The 15,035-nt window shown below is 36.7% G+C and overlaps 1 protein-coding gene across 10 annotated transcripts in view; it reads left to right on the forward strand.

Annotated features, from left to right (window-relative positions):
• LOC110463738 (tyrosine-protein phosphatase non-receptor type 4-like) overlaps positions 1–15,035 on the forward strand; it is a 191,050-nt gene that overhangs the window by 28,630 nt on the left and 147,385 nt on the right. For 7 of the 10 annotated variants that reach the window (XM_021518570.1, XM_021518566.1, XM_021518571.1 and 4 more), the window contains exon 2: positions 8,039–9,677. The exons of 1 other annotated variant lie outside the window; for it this stretch is intronic. In XM_021518570.1, the coding sequence (XP_021374245.1) occupies positions 9,491–9,677 (187 nt within the window). In that variant the 5' untranslated portion in view covers positions 8,039–9,490. Of the gene's footprint in view, positions 1–766; positions 842–8,038; positions 9,678–15,035 lie in introns of those variants that run through there. 2 more of the 10 variants (XM_021518567.1, XM_021518575.1) reach the window with 2 other exon arrangements.

Here is a 15,035-nt window from a genome sequence, read left to right on the forward strand (position 1 = left end):
GACTCATGGTCCTGACAAAGTCTTGTTATTTTTCGGGTCAATCAGAAATCCAATATGGCCACCACGGCTGCCATTTTGAAAAACTATTTCAAACTTAAAGTTAAGTTCTACTTGGCCGATTGAACTGAAACTTTGTAGGAATGATCGAACATGGTCCTGACAAAGTGTTGTTATTTTTCGGGTCAATCAGAAATACAATTTAGCTGCCATGGCCGCTATTTTGCTACTAAGTTCTGCTAGGCCGATCTCACTTGAAATTGGTCTAGGAATGATCAGCTCATGGTTCTGACAAAGTTAAGTTAACATTATACTATTTTTTACACAAATTGGTACATATTTCAACAACAAAAATAAATACTGTAGACTCAGGTGACTGTTAAGGCCCATGGGCCTCTTGTTATTTCTCACAGCCTTTTTTTCGGAATCCGCCCGACTTGCAGAGCTTAATTCTGCAACAGAATGTCTTATGTATATAACAGTCTGACCAAACCGCAGAGGCTGTTGTTGTGCTCTATAGGGAAACTTGCTCATATGTTTTCCTGATTATTATCTCCAATACTTGTTTTTGTCTATGTGAGATTTTTTCTTTTCCTACATTACATGCTGGTGCATGTAAAATGTAGCCAAACAAAGAGTCCTCATTTGGGATAAGTCCTTTCTTCCGATACATATAACTGTAGGGGTGGGAAATATTACTAGGAAATCGCAGCTTTAATTGTCGTTATCCGCTTCCTGTTTCCAACAAAAATTTAAACCTGAAGTATAACAAACACTGGTCAGTGCTTACGAATGGATAGATGTATTTTATCATCATGTATAGAATTTGACAAGTCATCTGAATGTAAGTATATGAACTCTCAGATCAGATAGCTCAATCACAAATCCAACATTTATTATCAAATAACTTTGTTAACTCCTAACTTGGAATTTTAACTGTATTTTCCAATACCATTTCATATTACCTGGTATATAACTATTGCAAAAATGTCCCCCTTCGCCCGCAGACCAAATACAAGTATATTCTATCTGTGTTTTATGTAAGAGTACGAATCTTGTCAACTCCAAACTGCTAATGATCAGACTGCGATATATTGATGTAAAAAAGTCAACTTCTACAGTAAAACCTAAATGAGTAACCACCCTTTGGAAGTCCAAAAAATGGTTTCTTATTACAACAGGGCCCGTATTCATGAAATCGTTCTCGTGCTCAAGTCAGGAATTTGTGCTCAAGCCGAATTTCTTGTTTTAGTTGTAAATTCATAAACAAATCTTATTTTTTCAATGATTTGGAAAAACATTGAAGACGCTTCAAGCCGAAAACTGTTTTCAATGTTTACATTTGACATTTTGATCGTTTGACAAGATTTAACTGAGTAACAAGAAAGTAGGTTTGAGTACAGACCATGCTTGAGTATGAGAACGGTTTCATGAATACGAGCCCTGATTTCTTTATATAGGTTCAGTGCAGAATCATCAATAAAATCACTGCAATGGGAAAAAATTAAAGTTCATGGTCTCTCAAATTATCAGTGATGGTTGTCAGAGTAGGTTTGACTATATTGAGATTTGATATGTGAATTATATTATTAGCCCACCATCTATAGATGTTGCTGTTCAAATTGCCCTTAATTCACTCGTGGTCCGTCGTGTCGTCTATCTGGCATTCTGTTCATCCATCCATGAGTCTGTCCTTAAACGATTCTTGTTAACATTTATGAGGTAAAGTAATGCATTACTCAATTTTTTTTCTTGAATACTATGTTGGTAAGTAACTTGGTAGCATACACTTGTAATTTTGTCAGGAATCTGCTTTTCAATCCATATACCTGTAAATAGGTCATTTGAAAGACAGTAAATATCATTTCTACATTTTGAACAATTTCTTTTGTTTTTGTTACATTTTCAACATGCTATTTATAGTCACAATTTTTTCTTATAATTAACATTATTTCTATGGTAATACTTTCCGGCAAGCCCTCGCATGGCAATCGGAAACTGATTGGGGATTTCCTGTCAGTATTTGACCATTTGTATACTTGGTATGAAAAGGAGATTGGAGTAGAGTAAAGTTGTGAATTGGAGTGCTATAGTGTGAGAGGACAAAGATTTGAGGGGGTGAGAATAAGGAAGGAAATGGTAGTCTAGTGGTGTGGCGCCAGGCTCGTGACCGAAGGGTTGCAGGTTCGAGCTAGATTCTTTACTCCGCTTTTTCCATTCTACTCAGCTGTAAATGAGTACATGCATGGTTGGGTAGTGCTAGAATTGTTGAATGCTAGCTGTAAGCGCCGAAATGGCAGCACCGGCTGTATGCTCCCCAGGTAGTTGAGAAAGACATTGGCTGGTTGCAAAGGCCTTATAACCATGGATAATAGTTTGTGAACCGCTTTGAGACGACCTACAAACTATGTTGTGATAAAGTGGTATATAAGAACATTGAACTATTATTATTTAGGGCTGGGACGAATCAGGAATTTTTCGAATCGGTTCGATTTCGATTTTGATCCCTTCGAATCGATTCACTTGATACACACTTTCTCATAAAAACATAATAATCAAGTATAAAACCTTTATTTAAGGTAAAATAAAACAAAAAGAACAGTTTATAAAGTAGCCATGGTAACATATTAAAGTTTTTACCAAGTTAAAATGTTTTCACTGCTAGGGGTAGATCGTGTTGATGTTGATTGCTGCGAGTCATTAATTGAAATACCATGCTTTCTTTTTAAAAGATTTGACATTGAAGACGTAGACACTGTTTGGTATTTAAATGCAGTGTTCCCTTTCAATTTTGTAATTGTTTTTTTTTGTACCCCATGCCTCTCAAAATGGGGGTATGGCTGCATATATTAGGGATACAGTACACCTTATCTAAATCCCCTTGGGTATGTAATATCATCACAAAATTGTTAACTAATTGTAGCAATGTCATTTTTACAGGTTTTTATATATTTCATAATATTTCCAGTTTGTCATAGAATAAAAACACCAAGAATTAGTCAGTAACAGAATGAAAATTGTGTAAGGAGGCAGTACCCAAATCAGATCAGTACCCAAATCGGATCACTTTTGGCAATAATACTTACATTCAATAAATATGCCAACAATTAGTTATAACATTGATGTATTCTTAGCCATGCACCAGTTTATTTCTATAGATGATTCGTTTTTAAGTTCAAATTGCACAAGAAAACGTAATTCAAACTCAAATGTCAGTGTTTTGATTACGTTTTAAAAACTGGCGCGTATTACTGAAACAGAGATTGTGTNGTACATTATCAAGACCTGACACACATGTACATGATAAGTTTTGGTTAGATTGCTGTAAAATCAACAATTACATGAAAAAAGCACAAATGAAATTTTGAAAGATCCGCAATTTACACTGTGCAGACCTACATCTAGTTTTAATAGATACTGGCTGTGAAAATATCAACAGCTATGGAATTCCGAGTTAGTATAAGCCAGGGGTGCCCCTCCGCATCTGTGTGTATTACTACAGTGTTATTATAACCTGCCTCTTCCATCCCTCACCACTCATCTAATCAGGGGAGCCTCACACTTCCTGGAGGAAAAAGAGGGAGGCTGCAGGGGTCAAAGGGTCATCTTGGGGCACTGGGTCACGTGTGGTTCACATCAATTGCTTAGCTACATGTAGCTGTGATGTACATTTAATATTTTAAAACTTGATCTCAAGCCAAAAATGTGAATGTTTATTGTTAAGATTACTTTTTAAAACACATTTTCACCCCCAAATAAGCCACCTTGATACAATATAGATGCATCTTTGTTTGATGTAAAATTGCAGATCTTTAATTTGATCAGATACAGATGTTTTGATTAAAATGATAAATGTATATATCTTGTGGAAATTCTATGGAGAGGTGAATTTTTATGGGCACCAATTGAATTTTCAGATATTGTATCATCTAGTGAAAGGTATAAGACTGATTGTACAAAACTGAGGATGTCATTTTCAAGGCAATTGCTAAATGTCTGCATTGGATAATTCTAATTTACTTCATCTTTAGATACATCAAACAAGTATATACAGTATGACCATTACTTGTCATTAATGTCGGAAATGTTGACTCAACAGCAGAGATTGTGTATTTACTGAAATGTTGACACAACAGCAGAGCTTGTGTATTTACTGAAATGTTGACACAACAGCAGATATTTTGTATTTTACTGAAATGTTGACACAACAGCAGAGATTGTGTATTTACTGAAATGTTGACACATCTTTAAGATGAAATTAGAATAACATTCAAACAGCAGAGATTGTGTATTTACTGAAGTGTTGACACATCAATTACATGCAAACAGCAGAGATTGTGTATTTACTGAAATTTTGACACGTCTTCAAGATGAAATTTCCCTGCATTGTAAAAAACCCCTTTACTGTGGGGAAAAAGCACATTTATTATATAGTGTTTAGGGATGTGTAGAAGAGTCAGACCAGTGTGTGTCAGTAACAGCAGCCGAAGCTGCTTCCTCAGTCAGTCTCACACCCAGTCACACACAGCAGCATACAAGATTTCCTCATGTTGATCTTACTGCATTGATCGACACAGCCTGTGTGTGATCAGTGGGGGGAAAAAGCTTGTACCCTGAGATCAGTCTACCAAACTCTCAATGTTACCGGGAATAAATCTGCATCCAAACCCTGTCGTTCCTGGTAGTATAATATCATGCTTCTCTGCTTGGACATCAATCAAAACGACCACAGACACCCAATGTGGATTGCGAGCTTCCTGACTGAAAATTTATCTGAATGTTTTCGTGATCTACATTTGTGAAATACAGGAGGATGCAAATAGCATTGAATTGAACAATTGTGCAGAAGGCGAAGCTCTGTGTGATGTCTCGACAAGAATTAAACTGCAGATGCACAGGATTATTCGCTCTGCAATCAAGTGAGGTTTGTATTTAATGACGGTGTCGACAGAGTTTGTTGATGGTGGTTACGATGGCTCAATGACAGTGGTTTCAGCGTGGCAGACAGAACATATGGGGTTCTGATCAAAAGACCTGCGATATACCGATATACCGGCTTCTTGTCACCGGCTTCGTGTCAAGGTGCTCCTGCTGTTTGTGTGTATGTGTGTGCGATCCGTGATACCAAAGCTGTTGTAGTGGAGTCCATCTTACGGAAGCTGTCCGTGTGTAGAATTTCCAGGGCCTAGCTCCTATAGGAAATTCTGCATGTTTAAGCCGGAACATCCTCGTGGACTTGTAGTATTTCGGTGTAACAAATGTGTGGAAAAGACAATTGAAAATGCAGATTAAGAAGATCAACACTAGATTTTAACTGATTTAGTCATATTTGTGAAACAAAAAGAGCCAAGATTTAATTAGGGTAAAGCCAGCTTGATAAATCTGTGACCACATGTTGCCATTTGAAACAAAATATGGATCTTACTCAATTACATAGGCTAATTGAGATACACTTTGCTGCATAGTTCCAGAGGTTGATGTGATTTCTGTGGGTTTTTCCGACTGTTACAAATAATGATGGAGTGTAAATAGTGTGTATACAGTTTTCAACAAAACAGAGGCTCAAGTTAATGATGTCTTTATGACCGAACCATCGAAGGACTACAGAGAACTATTGACTCTTTGTGATATCTGTATATAAATCAATAGCCATTAAGTTTGTAGGTTTTCACCCAACGAGCTGCAAACTGTGGATTTAAAATAGCTGGAAACAACACTGTGCAGCAGAGATGCAGCGCAATTACAGCACACATTTGTGGGTTGCAGCATAGTTATATTTTATAGTACTCATGTACAGCTGATCTTCATTGATGAACGTTGTGCTGGAATGTAATTGTGATCAACTCCCCTACACACGTGTGTGTGTGTCACCGATTTTGACACACATACTCTACAGACAGTGTAACCAGTGGTGGCAGAGAGGTCTGAATCATCCCCACTAGACTAAAACCTGTGGACCTCAACAATAATACATGTGTGTATGTGTGTGCTGGAGTAAAGTGATGCTGTCTTAGCTGGATCTAGCCATAGGGGCTATATAGTACTGTACAAAACAGTCAACACTGAGAGGGGTGCATCTATTGTGTTCACATTATGTAGGCCCTGTTTTAACGGCCTTATTATTTCCTGATTTCTATCTCCGAAGTTTGATGAGTAATTCTCATCACAGAATGTAGGAAATCTCCGGCATGTCATACAATTTCTGATTGAGTATATTATCCTCGGCAATCGCGACTGACCGCGATAAAAAATTGACCGTGCATAGTATTTTACATGCATGGATTTTCTGTTATAATGATGAACTTTTGAAGTAAAGAAGTGTCGGAATGTAGGACAAAGCTAATATCTGTCAATAGAAAATACAGTATACATGTTGAAAAAAAGAGGAAATATACAAACAACAACATTTACTTGGCTTTTGTGAGTGATCAGACTTGCTGCAAAACAAGTTGACAAATTGATGTCTGCATACATTTTTTGACTTCTAAAAATAACCTTTGACAAATCAAAAGTGGGAAAATTAACAAGGTGACAAATTATCAGAAATATAGTGTGATTGAGGAAGCACTAATCCTGTTATTTAGTGTGAAACCGTGCTGTGATGGTGGACATAGATTTCCTCTGTCCTCACCCAGACAAGGAAACTTGAGCCTATAGTTGAACCAGACAAGTGTTACATCGCCATGGAAACTCGACACACCATAAGATGTCCAGCATTAGTTTCACTGCAGTTCTTTGGAGACAGGGACAGATGACCTTGACATTAGTGTTGTTATGACAACAAGCGTGGGAGGAATCGGACAGATGATGTAGTCTTGTGGACACATGCGATTTCAGCTCAAATTCAGTGTTATTTTCATTGTGATATCAGTGATGCTCCAAGTGCTGACAGCTTTTGTTTTTAGAGAAATTGAAAAGCGAAAAACATAAATTTATTACCGCAGTTGTATATGAATTGGTTCGTATGTGTACACTGAATTGTCTGGGTTGATTTGTGGGCAAGAGATTGATTTTAGCAGTTAATACTGGATGGTGTGATTTGTGTTAATACAAACGCAACAGTTGTGTATGGAGGTAACAAAATGCTGCAATTTACAAAGTAAACCAGACCTGATTCCCTGTAAATCAATTATTCTGCCTGGATGTGAGTGACTCACTGTAGGAGTAAATCAAAAAGAAAACTCCTCCAGGTTTCGATGCGCTACACAGGACCAATAGATAGCATCTACTGAACCAGACAATTGATTTGCTACAAATCAGTGATGCAAGCTCCGGGAAAATTGTCTTGGAATTCATTTGAATGGAAATTCCCATGTTACGTTCTGACTGTAAAATATCGTACATGACACCGGAAAATAAACGCCCGTCACTGTGTTCTGTTGTGTATAGCTACGATGTACTTAGGCAAGTGTTTGTACAGGAAAAGATTTAAACTTTGTTTTACATAAGTGTCTTACTTTTCATTCAAACTGTTCCTGAAATACTTGTAAGCTTTCAAGATACCTATATACTTTTTTATGTTTTCAGAAATTAAGTTTTATTTCAATCTTTGTAACAAAGATTGCAAATTTGCAAAGATAACCACCAGATAGGTTATAAATTGGTGCATCAATGTGACTTGTAAAAAGGAGAAATAACAAAAAGATATAAAGTTGTGAAATCAAATATCAGTCCTGATAAGGAAGATTTCGGGAAGTGCGAAATAGAAATTTTCACAAAAATTTGTGATCAAACAATTAATTAACTGGAATATTATAAGGATACAATTCAACGTAATAATTAAAGCAGGAAAGAAAAGTTTGAATAAGGACAAATTGATTGTAAAATCAAGTTTTATTTTGGGATAAATGTTCATGCTAAATTTGGTTTTAGATGGATAAAAGTTAAAACAAGATTTTGTTAAAAGGATAAATAAAAGTTCAATTTTAACTTAGGTTTTAAGGATAAACCCCCCCCTTTTTTTTAATTATGGATTCCAATGGTTCAAAATCAAATTTTCATTTCGGATATGAGGATAAATTTGTGAAAATATAATTTTCAGCTGGAGTTGGATCGTAGCCCATCAAGCTGAGACGTGATCAAGTGAGAGAAGAAAACAGAAAGGATGAATGCAGCAGTGTAAATAGCTGGTGCGGTGGAGGCTAACGGCAGACATTCTCACAGCTAGGATGATGAATCGGGAGGAGGTGTATTGCCTATGTCTCTAGTACATACTGACTTAACGGAACTAGTACAAAGTATATGTGTGTGCTTCTAATTATATGGAGAGCTTTTTAGAATGTAAAATCTGGATCGGGTTAAATAGGCCTCATCATCACCATCGTCCATGATGTCGAAGTGAATGAGTGAAGTTGGATATAATCATCCCGGGGATAGTAGTATGGAGAACAGGCACTGAACACACATGTACCCTGATCGGTAGTGTGGCTGGTGTATATGGTTGACAGTTTCTGTTGCATCACTAGCTGTGTACATGGACCTTCGTGTTTTGTAGATATCTTGCACAGACTAAATAGAAACCGTAGTAGCTATCAGAGATCTGATATAATAGAATTACTGAGATACAGTATATCCCTGAGCTGGACCAGCAGGCAAACTCGGCTCTTGGTTATCTCTTCCGTTTTGTATGCTTCATATTGAATTTGTCACAAGTAATTACTGGACACACAACGAAGCACTATATAAACAGAAATTAGCTATTATTCTGTGAGCATACAAAACAGCTAAATATGTATGAAGCTATTATTCTGTGAGGATAGCAACAAACTCAACTACATGTTATTAGAGAACCTTCAAAGAGGAGAGTTTTACTTGTAACTTCATTAATAAGGCAGGATTTCCATCCAGTACATCCACAAAAGGCCTTGTATTAAATACAGGCAGGCAATATTGGTACTGTCTGAGTAAGGACAGTTCATAAAGTATAGCTCCAATGAAGTAGTTCCGTGTTCATGTAGTGCAATTGTGTACTTGAAGCGGAAGTAAATATTCACTGGGATAGTGAGTGTGTACTTCAATCTGATTTAAATATCCACTGGAATATTGCATATTTGAAGCTGAAGTATATATTCACTGGGATAGTATATACTTCAAGCTGATTTAAATATCCGTCGGAATATTGTGTGTTTGCAGCTATATTATGTATAAATTGGGATATTGCATACTTTAAAGTTGGAGCTTAACTGCATAATTCTTCTTTGGAATAGTGTATATGTATGCACTGTGTTTGAAAGAGCTGTCAACTAGATTCTTTGGATCTGTTTGCTAAGGATTGGATTCACAGATTTAACCTTGCTGTTTGATACCTGATTTTTGTGTCGTTGTTGCTGCAGTGTTACATCGTGTAAATACCTTACATTGGATATAAAACCAGGATTAATTCTACTAACATGTACAATCTCTAGCAATATGGAACTACTTGGTGTTGCAAGAAATGTGAGTGATTACTTATAAAAAAGTGTGTTCGTAAAAGTACACCGCTAAATAAACAAACATGGCTACCATAGCTACGACAGCCCTTGGTCCAACTGTGGTTATTGCTACTGCAGAAACCTCCGATTCAGGGGGTTCCGCTCGTGGCTCCTTGGGGACTGTCTCCATGGGAACTGTTTCTGAGGGTACTGCTTCCCTGGGTACCGCAGTCGACCTAGAACCTGACCCTGAAGAACAGAGCCAACCTGGTAAGCCTTGAGGTCAAATAGAGGGGAAAGTGAGGGGTATTTGCTATAGAATGGTGTTGAATTTGTGTTTGGTTGGGAGGTAGGGGTTGGGGGGAAGGGGAAGGGAGTTAAAACAATATGATTTCTCTTTCAAAAATGAAATCGGTCTTATTTCAAGGACATTTGATTACCATGGTATCACATTTCATATCCAGACACCTAACTAGACAACTATTACTGAAATATCAAGTTGAGCTTAATTGTAGTGCTATCTCACTGAAACGTCAAGTCACAAACACTGAACTGTAGTGTTATCAAACTGCATTGTCACCTTTTGTGATGTCAACAAATGATGGTCACAGACTGCCAGATTATGTTATGATGTCAAATTGGAGACAATGATATGATATGCAGAGCCAAGATAACGGAATTGAAGATTTCCAGAATTTCCTGGTAAAGCATGTTTTATAATATTAGCACTGTTTTTGATCATGTGATAAAAAGGATTTTAAATTCATAGGCTCTATAATTTATATAAACTTAGGACATGGTTCCTAATTATCTCACAGATATAATTTTATATGTTTAAAGGTATTTTACATCTGTTCCATTTCCTACGAGATTAATGAAATAAATCAAAGAATATTTCATTTAGGCAGTATCGCAAAATTGAAAAGTTTTTTTCATCTGTGGTGTATGTTTTTTATTACAATTTTGATTGATTTATATATATATAATATATATTTATGGGTACATTTTACTGCTTTTTTTAATCAGAATTTAGGGCAGTTGCAGGTTTATTTGAGATATAGTAGCTAGGAAAACATGGTGTTCATTGATTCATACACATTCCCGTTAAGTTAGAAATAAAATTGGAAAAAAAGGACAGTACAAGGTTTTATTAAAATTTAATTGACCGACACACATACGTATATAGATAGCTGATTTTATATGTTAACTGATGCCTGCTTGAAGTTGAAGAAGTTATAAGTCATTGGCTATGTATAGGCGCTATTTATTTATTGATAGTCCATGACATTCATAGATCATACACGTTTATATGACGCAAACAAGGCAATTTCAATGGTGAAATAGTCTGTGACAGACAAGTATGTTTTATGTTTGTGTAAATTCTACGAATAACTAGACTTTGTTTGTATAGATAGCTGTTGCATCATGTGATGAAAAAGGATTGTCACCTTGCTCTATAATTACAAGTGTTGGTGGCATTCGTTACACTTCGGCAGATCTACATCTAATGTTTTAGATGAAAGATACCGGAATCGGCCGAGGTTAGCCGAACGGTGTTGTTAGGAGTTAGGTAAATATTTGTTACTCAATAAATAACTGGAACAGAATCAGTTTTCTGTCTCCCCTAGATACTGTTTGAACTACATTGGTCTATACATCCAACACATGGTATTAGCTTGTTAGCTTATGTTTAGCAGTACCATATGATAAACAGCAGTCTTCTTCCATCCATTGAGCTCCCATCCCAGCAGTAGGGCGGTGTGGGTTGGGGGTAGGGGATCCCATCTCCCATCTCCCATTCTCACTGCAGTTAAGTTTTTTTGAGAAATTGGTTTGCCATGACCTTTTCAATAGTTATTTCATAAACATAGTATAAGAAGATGAGTTGAATTGGTATAAATATAATGTTAAGCCTAAAAGGGTTTATTTCTCAATCCTGATTTTTTGTTGAAACAATGGAGACATTTAATCCACAAATTTTCCTTATATCCTGATATTAAACAGCAGCTGCTCTTTATTGAATCACTGATATTATATCTTTATATTTCAAATATCAAAGTGTACCTGAAATGCACACTGCATTTATCTGGCAATGAGCCCATGCCTGGTAATAAGCCCACACATATCTTGGTAAAGAATGCCGACAAATGCTATTTCATTGTCCTGTAATAAGCCCACTCATTATTCGAAACTGAGATTAATAATGTGTGTTGCCACCTGTGGTTACATTTGATATATAGTTTTGGAATAAAGTAAATATTCTAGAAAATCCAGATCCTGTTAATGTAATGGTTTCAAATGTCCCCCATGCAAATCAGATTTTTCTGAGTATTTGATTTTGTATGATTTTAAGGGAAAAAGTTTAAAGAAATCGGAACATTATCGATTATTTATGTAGGCAATGGTTGTGTCAATGCAAAGGGGTAGAGATAAGCACTGGAATGAAATCAGTAATTACAGATCCAGTGATTACCTGTCAGAAAACAGTGTGTCAGGTGAGAATAAATAGCAGCTCTGTAGGGGAAGGTGGACGTGGGAGTCAGACAGGTAAATCAGGATCGTACAGGTGCTTTGATTACAGGTTACAGATGTAGGTGTTCACACCTAGGATGGGTAGGACAGGTGTGCTAATGGCAACGTTCCATGCCTTGTCAGCTTAGGTTACAGGTACGATGTAATCCACTTCGGTTTTAATGAACAATTATGACTTAATATGTACGAGGAAAATAATTAGTGAAACGAACAACTGAAGTTATATTTTATGTTACTGTCAAACCTGCAGATTAATCAGTACTTATTCGGCAACTATAATACTGTCAAACCTGCTGGATGGACCATCTGTATAAAGAGACCACCTTATGGACTTGGCGATCCATGTCCCACTGAACTGGTTTTTAGGTCACCTGAGCTTTAGCTCAAGTGACCTATTGCTATCCGTTTTCGTCCGTCGTCGTCCGTCGTCTGTCGTCCGTTAACATTTTACATTTCAAACTTAAAGTCAAGTTCTGCTGGGCCGATTGAACTGAAAGTTGGTAGGAATGATCGCCTCATGGTCCTGACAAAGTGTTGTTATTTTTCGGGTCGATCAGAAATCCAATATGGCCGCCACGGCCACCATTTTGAAAACCTATTTCAAACTTAAAGTCAAGTTCTGCTGGACCGATTGAACTGAAAGTTGGTAGGAATGATCGCCTCATGGTCCTGACAAAGTGTTGTTATTTTTTGGGTCGATCAGAAATCCAATATGGCCACCACGGCCGCCATTTTGAAAACCTATTTCAAACTTAAAGTCAAGTTCTGCTGGACCGATTGAACTTAAAGTTTGTAGGAATGATCGACTCATGGTCCTGACAAAGTGTTGTTATTTTTCAGGTCAATCATAAATCCAATATGGCCGCCACGGCCACCATTTTGAAAACATATTTCAAACTTAAAGTCAAGTTCTGCTAGGCCGATTGAACTGAAACTTTGTAGGAATGATTGACTCATGGTCCTGACAAAGTGTTGTTATTTTTCAGGTCGATCAGAAATCCAATATGGCCACCACAGCTGCCATTTTGGTAAACTATTTCAAACTTAAAGTAAAGATCTACTTGGCCGATTGAACTGAAACTTTGTAGGAATGATCGAATCATGGTCCTGACAAAGTGTTGTTATTTTTCGGGTCAATCAGAAATACAATTTGGCTGCCATGGCCGCTATTTTGCTACTAAGTTCTAATAGGCCGATCTCACTTAAAATTGGTCTAGGAATGATCAGCTCATGGTCCTGACAAAGTTAAGTTAACATTATACTATTTTTTACTCAAATTGGTACATATTTCAACAACAAAAATAAATACTGTAGACTCAGGTGACCGTTTAGGCCCATGGGCCTCTTGTTTTCATATACACAGTAACCTCCCTTTAATTTATGTTTGGATATGACTGTATCAAAGTTGGATTAGGACACTTCTGTTGACCAGGTAGCTCAGTTGGTTACAGCGAAAGTATAACAATCTGTGTCCAGTGTTTGAAACCCGGTCTAGACCCACTCAGAACACTGTTAATTATATTTTGTTTAAGTCCAGCAAGGTACATGTATGGCTTTCTTTTCAGAAACGATTTGGCTATAGTCATGCCTAAAACAAAAACCAGTTTCCAACATTTACAACAGTTATATTTTTAAAAAAAAATGGAAAAATTGTGATGGGAAATAATAAAAGGGGAAAAAATCTGAAAAAATTGTATTTGAAACTAAAGCATTTCAAAGTAATAATTTTAAAAAAATCGCTGACATTTAGGATGTATATGGAAGTAATGATGATGATTTTACACAGCTATATGGTCTGGTAGGTGTTGATGTTGATCCTCATAACTTATAGAGATGATGTATGTCTTGTGTGGGAGTCTCCACTCCTATCAGCCTGTAAGGTAAGCTGGCCACACCTGTGCGTAGCCAGGTAACCTCAAGATCTCATCAGAAGGCTAAGCTACTGCAGCTGAGGACAGGCCTCAATCCTCTACTTCAGCAGCTAGCTATAGGGTTTCTGAAACCTTTACACATATATATATTAAAAGATAATAAATCTTGGATCAAAATATGAAACAAATATTAAATTTTTCAGTTCCATCGATTGCGTGTAGGAAATGATGAAATCAAAGGATATCAGTGAAAGACAGTTTTACTGCCTTTTATGAACAATTGATTAGTCAATTTCTGCAAAATATGGGTACGTTTTTGGTGTTTGATATTAAACTTAGTGTTTTGGGATTCGGAAACAGAGATCTTGACATAAATGAATGTTCTCTATATTTGCTGAATTTTGTTTTTGTCCCAAGAAAGATGATATATACTGCATCTGGAATTAAGTCGGTTAATATGAGATTTCTCTTTCATCTGAAGCTTTTTCATAATCTCTATGATTGACTTGGATGTATATGTATTATACCTGCTTTGAGGACAGAGGGACTTGTTATAGTACATGTGTATAGGTCTGGTAATCACCGTACAGGGAGAGTGTTCCAGCAGATAGCTGGATCAAAGGTAGACAGATGTTGGTTAGGGGGTGGGTGGTTAAATGGTGCACTGTTATACATGTACAAACCTTGTTTACAGATTGAAGTACCTAACAACTTAACATTTCCGCCTCATCCAGTCACAGACTTTCTGGTTCCGTTCTGAAGGGAGCTCACTGGCTCTACATAGATGCCTTTGTTTCAGAGGTTCTGAGATAGTCATTATAAAACATTGCTCTAAATTTGAGACTGTATGTCAAGGTACTGCGATACTCTAAAGTGTGTTTACTTGTGTTAAATTGTGCTCAAAATGAAATCAAATTTGAAATCAAATTTAAGATTTTAGTATGCTGATGACAAATTTGGTCATGAACATTCAATTCAATGAAGAACTGCCTACCTATAGCAAGCTAATTTTTTAGGGTTATCTAGGGCTCATGAAGTTTTTTTTTTGTTTCATTTTCATTTACTTTTTCATATTTAAGAACATTGTGATCAGAATTTAAGTTAGTTTATGATAACATTCAATTGGTTTATCATGAGATGAAGTGCAATTTAGACTGACCTATTTCCTAAGACCATATTGCTTGTGTCATCTCCCCCCCCCCCCCCCCCCCCCCCCCCCCCCCCC

Source organism: Mizuhopecten yessoensis, unplaced genomic scaffold, assembly GCF_002113885.1.
Source record: "Mizuhopecten yessoensis strain PY_sf001 unplaced genomic scaffold, ASM211388v2 scaffold10921, whole genome shotgun sequence".
NCBI classification, from domain to species: Eukaryota; Metazoa; Mollusca; class Bivalvia; order Pectinida; family Pectinidae; genus Mizuhopecten; species Mizuhopecten yessoensis.